Source organism: Trifolium pratense, linkage group LG6 (assembly GCF_020283565.1).
Source record: "Trifolium pratense cultivar HEN17-A07 linkage group LG6, ARS_RC_1.1, whole genome shotgun sequence".
NCBI classification, from domain to species: Eukaryota; Viridiplantae; Streptophyta; class Magnoliopsida; order Fabales; family Fabaceae; genus Trifolium; species Trifolium pratense.
This window is the reverse complement of record NC_060064.1, coordinates 18,026,804-18,037,580: the sequence shown is the minus strand read 5'-3', so window position 1 is coordinate 18,037,580 and position 10,777 is coordinate 18,026,804. Positions and strand designations below refer to the sequence as shown.

Below are 10,777 nucleotides of genomic sequence, written 5' to 3'. Positions count from 1 at the left end.
TTGAACTTCACTTGAACCACCACCAAACATGTAATGTAATTTGAAAAATCGTTGAATCTGTATCGAAAGTTTTACTTTTACCATTAAAATAGCAATCATTTCGAGCCATTCATATCGCCCAAATCCTCGCAAACTAGATAACTTAGAAGTACTTATTATACTTCAAAAAGCGAACATGTAATCCGCCGAAGAACGCCACTCCATACCTTATGGGTCAAATCACAGACAAAGAAAAGATACAATAATGTTTCATCGAACTCGCAACCAAGAAGAACACAATGTTAAGCATCAAATATTCAAAACAACCCTTTTAAAGAGGTTATCACGAGTAGGAATCTGATTCTCCATGAAGCGCCAAGCAAACACCGATACCTTAACCGACACCACTTGATTCCAAACAAACTCAGTAGAATTCAACACTGGTTCCGCTTCCTCCTAAGCACAGGTTAAAGATTGATAAGCACCCTTAACAGTAAAAACATCCGAGTGCAAAAACATCCAATGCCACCTGTCGAGCGCATATGCTGCAAAACTAGGAAACTGATCTCGCAATGATACCCCTTCTTCCAACCAAGGGTCATCCCAAAATAAGGAGTCCTCCCCATTACCTACCTGTTTAAAGATGAATTTGTCGAACCAACGATCAATTCCATTGAAGGATCCCTTTTTAATACTATTAATGCCCTTCCACCACCTCGAAGACTTCCGCCCATCTGCGCCAATTAAACATTTACTCTCTCCATATTCAAGAACTAAAACCTCACGCCAAAACCCATCCCTCTCCGTATTCAACCTCCAACACCATTTACCTAATATAGCAACATTAAACTCTTTCACCCTCCTAACCCCAAGACCCCCCGACTTCTCTCTAGACACACCTTATACTAATGAATCCAATGCACCTTACGAGCCTCCTCATCTCCACCCCACAAAAAAGATTTAAAAAGAGATTTGATGATAGATACAATACTTGCGGGAGCGTTGAAAAAGGAAAGAAAATAAACTGGAAGCGAAGACAAAGCAGCTTTAAGGAGAACCAAACGACCCCCCATAGACATATTACTACACTTCCAGGTTGACAATCGAGATTTAATTTTATCAATGACAGGTTTCCAGAACGATAGTCTTCTAGGATTACCCCCGATAGGCAAACCGAGATAGTTAAAAGGGGTCTTTCCAATTTTACAATGTGACACACTAGCGGCCTCCTCCAACCAAGGATCAGAAACATTCACCTCAGCCAATAAACTTTTTTGAAAGTTAACTTTTAAGCTTGACATCACTTTAAACAATAGCAAAATAGCTTTTATAGCTCGGATATTTGCCCAATTCTTCTCGGCCACCACAAGAGTATCATCAGCAAACTGCAGATAGGTGACCTTATACAGTACATCCTCCTCAACCGAAAAGCCTAAAAACAAATTTACAAGAACTGAAGCATTCACCATTGCATTCAACCCTTCTGCTGCAATCAGGAAAATAAAAGGTGATCAAGGATCTTCCTATCTCAACCCTCTTTCAAATTTGAACTCATCAGTAGGAATATCATTAACTAAGACCGATGTAAAAGCTGATCTTACACACTCTGATATCCATCTTCGCCACTTCCAAGGAAAATTCATTTTCCTCATAACAGAAAATAGATAATTCAACTCCACCGAATCATATGCTTTTTCGAAATCAACTTTGAACAAAGTAAATTCCTTCTTTTTTCTTTTTTGCTTCATCCACAAGCTCATTGGCAATTAAAATACCGTCAAGAATCTGACGACCCTTCACAAAAGCTGATTGGTTGACAGAAATCACATTACTAATCACTTTACTCAACCAGTTTGCTAGCACCTTTGCCAAAACCTTATAAATACAACCAACCAAAGAAATAGGTATGTAGTCAGATATGCTCAAAGGAACGTCCACCTTAGGAATAAGAACAATAAATGTGTTATTCACCCCTTTGACCAAACCTTCCATTTGAGTGAAACTCATTGAAAAACGTACAAACTCATTAAGTCTTTCGCGATGCATCGGTCGTCAATAACATTACAACGGATACGAAACCCACTTGGGTTGGTCTGGTGGTATTGGTTTGAGACCCGAGAGTGTGATCCTCCTTAATGTCTCAGGTTCGATTCTCTAGTGTCAATTTGAGTGAGCTAATTTAGCTTCTTCAAAAACAAAACATTACAACGATACGAATTTTACAAAATTCATCGTTGGATTGAAATTTTATACCATATAGATCATCCATTATTTTATTTTTTTTTTTTTAAAAAATGAAAATAATTTGATATGTTATTGAGATCCATCAAAATTAACAGCATTCAATAAAAATCCATAAACCATTAAGTTCGATGAGTCTCAACTTCGGAACGTAAATCCTGAAACTAAGCGTTTTCGAAACATACAATCCTAATCTATGTATATTTCAAAACCTGCAATACAAACATAATTGAGATCAAAACAAGGGATATTTTTGAGTTTTTAGGGGGTTTGGAAGCAGATAGGGGGGCCTAAAGAGCAATTTTATAGGATAATTTGGAATTAGTTAAGGATAGCTTCTCTTCGGGGCCCTAGTGTTTCTTTCCCTCTCTTTGGATTTCCTTTTTTGCCCTTCAATAAAAACTTCGGTTTCTGTTTACCGAATTTTTTTTTTGTCTTAAAAAAAAAAACTTCATTTTCTGTTTCTTGAATTTGAACTAGAAAAACTTTGATTTTTGCGTTTCGAATTTTTTTTCAAAGATAAAATTGGAAATCCAAAGGGGAAAAAGAAACATGGCCTCGAAGCCATCTTAGTTAACCCTATGATAAGAGTGTAGTCAGTCTCACACTGGATCTCAGCTCAGATATAGCATTTCCTCTTGAGTAATCAGTCAATTTAGTCCCTAAACTATCACTCTCTCACCAACTTAGTTCCTAAACTATTAAAAACAACTAAAAGGTCCCTAATCTATTTTTCATCCGTCAATTTGGTCCCTAAACTATCACTCTCTTAACAACTTAGTCCCTAAACTATTAAAAACAACTAAAAGGTCCCTAATCTATTTTTTATCCGTCAATTTAGTCCTCGGTTAACTTGTCTATAAAACTCTAAAATATTATCACCCTTTCTTTTTCCACGTGCTTCGACGAAAACAACCACCCTGCTCGCCGCCAACCACTCCACTCTCCGGCAACAACCGTTTTGCTCGCAACGCAAATATAACATCTAGTCGCCGAACTCAATTCATTCTTTCAGAATAATCATTTAGAACGAAAGAGATCTTTAGTATGAAAAAAGTGGCAATTGTCGGTTTCTTTTTTTTTTTAACACAGAATATTTTTTTTATTCAACTTTTTGACTGAAAGATTAAAAAAAAATGATATGATTCAACCATTTTTGGTTTTATAGCTTGTTGTTTTGTCTGGTTTAATAATACTGTTTATCCTAGTGAGTTTTATAGTCCCACTGGACCGAAAGCTTCTCAAGCTCAAGCATTTACTTTTCTTGTTAGCGACTACGCTAAAATCAGGTCTGTTTTTTGTTCTCACTTTTGTAAATTTGTAAGGGTTTGTGATTTTGTTTTATCCCTTTGAAGTTTATACTGTGATCTCTTGTTTCTTGCGGGTCTGGGAGTTTTTTTATCCTTCTATTCTTTTTCTTCTGTTTTAGTATGCTAACAAAGTCTTATTAAATTCCAATCATTTGTATGATGAATTATCTTTGCAGGCTGATTATGTTATTGATAATACTAGTAGGAGCTAGCTTTTTTCATCCATGCTAGTGTGTTAAAAAGTGCCTTGAGATATTATAACAGGTTTGTTAGGAATCATAAAATGATGTTTGTGAGGGACTAAATTGAAGATGTGAATATAGTTTAGGGACCTTTTAGTTGTTTTTAATAGTTTAGGGACTAAGTTGGTGAGAGAGTAATAGTTTAGGGACTAAATTGACGGATGAAAACTAGATTAGGGACCTTTTAGTTTTTTTTAATAGTTTAGGGACTAAGTTGGTGAGAGAGTGATAGTTTAGGGACTAAATTGACTGATTACTCTTTCCTCTTCCTCGTTCTCATTCTTCATTTTTTCCCAATCCCAACCCAAAGTCTGTAAAGTTAAACGCGATCGATCGAATTAGGGTTTCGATTCTGACATTTTAGAACACGACCAAAAAAATGGGAGGTGGTGGAGCAGATCACGGTCATGGAGCCAATGGAGATTTCAGGTACAAGGTTTGGAGTATGACTGGTGGTCCTAACTGTCGCCCTAAACACTGGAAACGCAACACCGCCATCGCTATGTTCGGCGTCTTCCTCGTCTGTATCCCAATCTTCAAACTTTCCGCTAAACTCGAGGTCTCTCTCTCTCTCTCAATCCAATTCCTTTTTCTTTTACCAGATTTCACTGTTTTTCTCTTATTTATCGGAGTTATCAACATTTTCGTTGAATTTTAGTGTTTTTGTATTCGGATTTTATTGGTGTTGTTGTTATTGTATTATTATGATTTGACGAAATTAAGAATGTTTTTGGTCAATGTTAATGTTATTGAATGATGATAGCATTTCAAGAATTTTTCTGAATGTTTACTTTGAGATGTGAAAATGTTTATTGATGATTGTGTGTTTAGAAAATATGGTTCTGAATTGTTGTTATGTAGCAACAGGCGACAATTTTGTTGTATGCATCTGCAAAATGAAAGGGAAAGTTAGATTTGCACTGATTCATGGGATTGGATACCATAATATGAATCCATGGTTTGTAGATGGCATATGTGGTTCTTAAAATTGGTGATTCTTAAAACATGTAAGGGTTGGCATTGTGTTAGGAATGAGATGAGACAATACAAGATTGAATTTTTTCCTGTTCGGTCATCATTGCTTTAGCTTTTTTAGAACATTGATTTTGTCTTGGAATTTGGATTCTTCTTATGGTATTAGGGTTTTACTTTGAGTTTTAGTAGTGGTAGAGCCGTAGAGGTATATAAAAGTATAAGAACTGTAAGTTTAGTTTTTTTTTGAATGGCGAGAACTGTAAGTTTAGTGAGTACACAAATTTTAGCTTAGATGTGAAAATTGGAGAATATACCATACCTTTAGTCCCATGGAGATATGTTAACTAAAGTATCCAAGCTGGGGGATGTAATGGAGAAAGTGGAATTCACATAAAAATACCAATCTTAAAGTTTTTTTTTTACCGAACTGTCATGTATTAATAATATGGAATTGAATGTTGGGCAATAAAGAGGAAACAAGAAAGTAAGCTCATTGTTGCAGATGAGCGGGCACAGAAAACAAGATAGGAATAGGAATCAAATTAGTAGAGGGAGTTGAGGCTTCTCCAATTGTACAATAGATTAGTCTCGTTTTTGGTCATATATGGAGAGCACTCATAAAAACAGTTGGAGGAAGGGAGAGACCTCAAAAAATTCATGTAAAACCAGTAAGAGAATTTAAGTGGTATATATTTGGACATAATTCATGATATGGCATTATGGTTTGGTTTGAACCGTGCAGCCGTTCTCACCTATTGCAAAAGGCTTTAGTTGTTGTTGTTATGGGATGAGGTTTTATCTCATCCTATGAGATTGGGAATTTTTGGTAGATGAGTCATGCACACTTTTACAAATCTATGGTAAATGGTGGATTTATTGAATTCAAAATTTCAAATGTGTAAACTGTTTTCTCCACTGGTATTGTTTGGTTTTATAATTGGATCTGTTCACATTGTCTCTACTGTTAGAAAATGTTTGTTGTTTTAAATTTTTAAGTGCTAACAAATAGAACAACCCACCTCTTTTTTATTTTATAATAATAATGAGGATTGAAGAATTTAGCCTCATCTTTTAGGAATATTTTGGCAAGTCTCGACTGAAAGAGAACCTATGTCTTAATCCATATACCTGCCTATGTAGAATATAAATTTTTTGGGTTAAATATGTGTTCCATATCCCTGTAAAATTGGCAAATTCGATGTATGTTCTTATTAATTTAAATATGTTGTCTTGATACAAAAGTGATGTGCTTATTTAGTAAATACTTAGCAAGGAACTAAAAACATATCGTAGGATTAAAAACAAATAAAATTTGAATATGGACCAAAATAAAAATTTGCGAATTAATTTTAAAGGGAAGAAAAACATATATAACCTTGGAAATAAAATTTCTCTCATAAAAGAGAGATATGTCAAATTCAAAAGAACATGATTTCATATGATATGTTTGTCTGTATTGTCTCCTGTTGTACTCCTTATCCTGTCTTATGTTTCAGTTTCCAAAGATCGAGATAACTTAGACTCTTATTCATGTGTGATATATGTAGCTGCGGAGTGTAAATTATTTTCAAATAGAGTGTAGGTTGAAACAATTGGAGCGTAATAGCTGAAGAAGGCCTTTTTCTGAGCAGGGATTGTGTGTATTGGTGTTGTGCTGCAATTGTTGTACTCTTCCAAAAGAGTTCCATGCAGCATAAATTTGGGCAAGATGGTGTTTGGAACCCAATAATTGAATTCCAAAGAAATAACAATTTTATTAAGAAATAGGATAGGATACAAAAGGAGAGAATCTTTCGTCAGGAGGGTTTCCCCTTCATAATAGAGAATACTCTAATCACAATTGCCATATTCAAAGATACTCTGTAACTAATCGAAATAACTAACTAATTTATCTAACAACTCATAACTATTGTAACTACTCTAGTTACCCCTTATCCTCACTTCTTTTTCGAAAGATCAATTAGGCTCGTATTCATGTGTGATATATGTAGCTGCAGAGTGTAAAATAATTTCAAATAGAGTGTAGATTGAAACAATTGGAGTGCAATAGCCGAAAAAGGCCTTGTTCTGAGCAGGGATTGTGTGTATTGGTATTGTGCTGCAATTGCACTCTTCCAAAAGAGTTCCCTGCAACATAAATTTGGGCAAGATGGGCAGTTGTGTTTCATCTTTACAGTTGGTATTGTGCTGCAATTTTTCCTGTTTACTTTTTCTTGGTACATTTTTTTTTTTTTTTTTTACTTTTTTAAAAGTGAGGTTAATTACTGGTTGAAATCTACATGAATTTAGATTAGCATATACATGAGTTTTAAGTGACAATTGCTAGAGTTTATACATAATTTGCAGTTGTGATTGTATTATATTATATGTGGATCTTATGCTCTCTGGTTTTTCTAGAATTTTGTGCATAGAAAATAGAATATTTGTTCCACTTTGCAACAACCAGAAAATTTACCCATGATTTACTTTGGAAATAGATGGATTAGTTGAATTTCTTTTTGGAAAATTCTATCTCTACTTTTCCTAGTTTTTGTTATTCTGTTTATACATATTGAAATGCCGGAGATTTTTGTTTATTATGTTCTTTTTTGGTATAGTTATATGATGTTTACTAGTAGTATTTTGCCATTACTAGCATACTATTATAATGGATAACAATATCTTTTTAATCCTTTCTGCAGCAACGACCACATCACCCGGTTCGCCCAATCCCTTCCCAAATGTGGTGCAAGAACTTTGGAACCAAAGACTACAAAGACTACGAATAATCCGGGACTATCTATTACATCCCTGGTGTGGGTGTTAAAATCTCTTCAAACAATTTTCTTGTTATGAACAGCTTTAAAAGAGTTGCTGCTGTCAATGTTATGTAAGACTTGTCTAGGATCATTGTAATAGACATCCTTTTCTTTCTTGGCTACATTGGCTTTAACTTGAAAGCTGAAGAAATTTCAAATAAGCTACTAATGCCTTGATTCTTTTGATAGCTTGTTCAAACTGGCATTACTGGTTATTACTATATAGTAATTGATGTTTTTATCGTACACCTTTTGGTTTATAGGCCCTCGATTTTTGTATACTCTGCGTTTGAGTTTCTACAAAATTTATTGCACGATACATCCTCATTTAATACTGGATAGGAATTTTTTTTTTGGTTTACAATGAGCTGGGTATCGAATCCATGACCTATAACGTACTACCCAAACCCCTTACCACTAGAATACGAAAATTACTTTTATGGTTGAATGAACGAATTATTTTTCTTGTGATAATGAATGCAATAATTTATATGATTTCAACAGGGACTGTCAAAATTTGTAAAATGTACCAACAAATCTCATGTCTATAATCATAGATTCAGTCTTATGTGTCGACTCTGTCATATAGTACTACAAATCATCGAGCCAATAACTCAGATTCGGATCCTCTCCGGTATTTCCTCTCATGTTCCTCATGTTGCCATAATTTTGACCATTCATCTAATATTTTCTCTTTTTTTTTTCTTTGTGGCTTGATATGCCCGCAAGTGCATGAGTATATCGTTGTAATAAAAAGAGTATCGAATCCACAGGGACTAATGAACAATAGAATAATAATTTCTATGAAAATATATATGATAACAGTAATGATGATTATAATGATTGAGATGATGATGATGATTATATTGGATTTTAGGAATTATAATAAAAGCAAGCACCCTAAGATCATGGATTTCATAAATAGCATGTATTCTTAATTATTCTCTAAACATAACTTGCTATGTGAGAACCATTTTGAAGACGAGATATAGGTTGTGCAGAATCCTCCTCCATGCTACTCTTACTGGAACGGTCGTTAATCGCTGTGCATGAATTCAAACACCACCCATCCTATCCTTGCCTTGCCTTTTTAAGGTAAGTTGCAGAACATGAGAACCTCTCCTCCAAGCTACCCATTGTTGCAGCGGTCGTTAATAGTTCCGTATCCATGAATTTGACATCCACACACTCCCAAGTATATGATATCTCATCATACTTGGTCATAGAAAACAGAGGATCGAGGTGTTGGTGATAATCGTTCAATCTCTCGATTATAACCAACATCTTATGATTTCCAAGACACTTATCTATTTCTTATGATACCTTTACTAGTAATCACAATCAACAAATCATATAGAGAAAAGAATCACAAACACACTATAAATTACTTTCCATGACCTCAAGGTGTCGGTGGACAACTCACACCTTGATATAGTAACACTACTCTTATGAAAATATGAAAGAAAACAAGAACAATGACAGGAAAATAACAAGAACTTTTATTTGATGATTGCAATGTTTACAAAGCTTGCTTGATGAGTTTACAAAGTCAATGAGGGCTATATATAGCCTCCAAATGATCATAAAACATACATATTATTGATAAGACCATAATAACTTCACATAAGTTCCATAAAAATGAGAGAATACAAAGAGCCAAAACTGCCAAAATCTGACTTCAGGGTCTGTCACGGCTGTGTGAGGCTTGCCACGGCTGTGGCAGACTTCAGACTCTTGATCTTTGGTGTTTTCCTTCCTGAATGCAAAGTGTAACGGCTCCTTTTGTCATAAACCACGAAATTATGGTCTTTAAGCTTACTTTTGGTTATCCCTTCATAAAGGAAGTGTCCTTTAATGATCATGTGATGTCATGCCTTGCATAATCATCAAATTGGGCCAAGAAAATGCTCATTTCCACTTGTTCATGCTTTTGGACCTACAAAATAAATATAAAACAAGAGGATTGTAGTAAAATAGTCCCAATAAATCAAGTAACAAGCAATATTTATTAGATAAAGTGACTACTAAAACTATGCATATTTTAGAGGTATTATGACTCAATTAACTGTTGAATTAAAAAAATGAACATAAACTGGAGAGAATCTAGATCCAATAACTCACTATGCTCACAATAACCAAAATTATAGAAAGAGTTAAATATGTTTTTGGTCTATCTCAATATAAAACAGTTGAATAATTAAGATAATGATATTTTAAGGTCTTAATAATGACATGTCATCAAAATAAGTCATTTTGAACCTGTTACATGAACTTTTGTAAATAAAAAAGGAAACTAAAATTGAGAACTTGAAATTTAGAGGACCAAACTTCAAAGGAAATTTTTAGAGGGACTACAAATAAAATTTGGTATATTTGGAGGAACTAAAAACATATTTAATCCTACTAAAAAATAAAATATTATCTTAGTCCTAAATATTAAAAAATAAAAATAGATAGTGGGTTAACAAGAGTTATTATATCTTGTCAAAATTTGTTCCGGACCAGACTAAAGCCCAATGCACCTAAGACTCAATGCCAGTAAGAAGGTTGGCACACGAGGCTCTAATACATATCAACAAGCATATGATAAATACTCAAGGTAAGGACAATCACATTCTCTTCGCACTAGTGGTATTACCACTCTCCATGCATACTCATCCAAGGTTTCGCCCTATATATACACATATATCTCTAAACCCTAATGTATGTAATCTTCACCCAATTTACTCAGCATTTCCCCTCTTTCAAATACTGACATGAGCGTTGCAGTGCTAACATATTTGCACGTACCTTTCCCTTCATAACTCAAGCTAAGATCACCATATCGACAGTTCGTTTCTACCATTGGAGTTGTCCATTCTGCCCGTCCAGAGCAGTGGCGCCGTATGTGGGCTTAAGTGATTCACTCGTGTATAGGGTGCGCAACAGAACAATGAAGAAGAGGAGTCGATTGAAGAGACAGAAATTTTACCAAAACGGAGGTGAACGAGGGATAAACAGTATACGATGAACAATGTAAGAGTTTAATTTTCTTGTTGGTGCACGATGGTAAAGGTGGAGGAGTATGAACAGTGTAGTGAATGGTAATATATACGCGTGGTTAATACTAAGTTGCTAATCAGTATTTTGAAATCTTAATACAAGGGTATTCATATAAACAGACATGGTATGTGGTGATTAACTTAGTTTTTTCAATTTTCGTGCCATGTTTTGAACGAATGCAGAATACATG

At 34.6% G+C, this 10,777-nt stretch overlaps 2 protein-coding genes and 2 non-coding genes across 4 annotated transcripts; 3 read left to right on the top strand and 1 right to left on the bottom strand.

Annotated features, from left to right (window-relative positions):
• Nucleotides 1–435: 435 nt before the first annotated feature.
• Nucleotides 436–2,025, bottom strand: LOC123891852. Its single transcript, XM_045941734.1, has 3 exons — nucleotides 1,755–2,025; nucleotides 903–1,465; nucleotides 436–612 (listed from the first exon to the last, which is right to left on the bottom strand). Exons 1-3 carry the CDS (start codon nucleotides 2,023–2,025, stop codon nucleotides 436–438), a joined length of 1,011 nt encoding a protein of 336 aa, XP_045797690.1.
• A 2,046-nt stretch (nucleotides 2,026–4,071) lies between these two features.
• Nucleotides 4,072–7,788, top strand: LOC123892874. The gene is made up of 2 exons (XM_045942754.1): nucleotides 4,072–4,331; nucleotides 7,429–7,788. Exons 1-2 carry the CDS (start codon nucleotides 4,152–4,154, stop codon nucleotides 7,513–7,515), a joined length of 267 nt encoding a protein of 88 aa, XP_045798710.1. The 5' UTR covers nucleotides 4,072–4,151; the 3' UTR covers nucleotides 7,516–7,788.
• On the top strand, nucleotides 6,372–6,477 carry LOC123893368. The gene has a single exon (XR_006803470.1). It is a non-coding gene; the product is annotated as a small nucleolar RNA snoR135 (small nucleolar RNA).
• LOC123893365 lies at nucleotides 6,816–6,958 on the top strand. The gene has a single exon (XR_006803467.1). It is a non-coding gene; the product is annotated as a small nucleolar RNA snoR135 (small nucleolar RNA).
• Nucleotides 7,789–10,777: the final 2,989 nt, after the last annotated feature.

What these genes read in the sequence shown, in the direction of transcription:
- LOC123891852 (XM_045941734.1), bottom strand. Translation starts at nt 2,025, where the DNA reads ATGCATCGCGAAAGACTTAATGAGTTTGTACGTTTTTCAATGAGTTTC. An exon ending in GGGTCGTCAGATTCTTGACG is followed by an intron (nt 1,466 to 1,754) that starts GTATTTTAATTG and finishes TCCTGATTGCAG; the next exon opens with CAGAAGGGTTGAATGCAATG. An exon ending in GAGATGAGGAGGCTCGTAAG is followed by an intron (nt 613 to 902) that starts GTGCATTGGATT and finishes ATCTTTAAACAG; the next exon opens with GTAGGTAATGGGGAGGACTC.
- LOC123892874 (XM_045942754.1), top strand. Translation starts at nt 4,152, where the DNA reads ATGGGAGGTGGTGGAGCAGATCACGGTCATGGAGCCAATGGAGATTTC. An exon ending in AACTTTCCGCTAAACTCGAG is followed by an intron (nt 4,332 to 7,428) that starts GTCTCTCTCTCT and finishes TCCTTTCTGCAG; the next exon opens with CAACGACCACATCACCCGGT.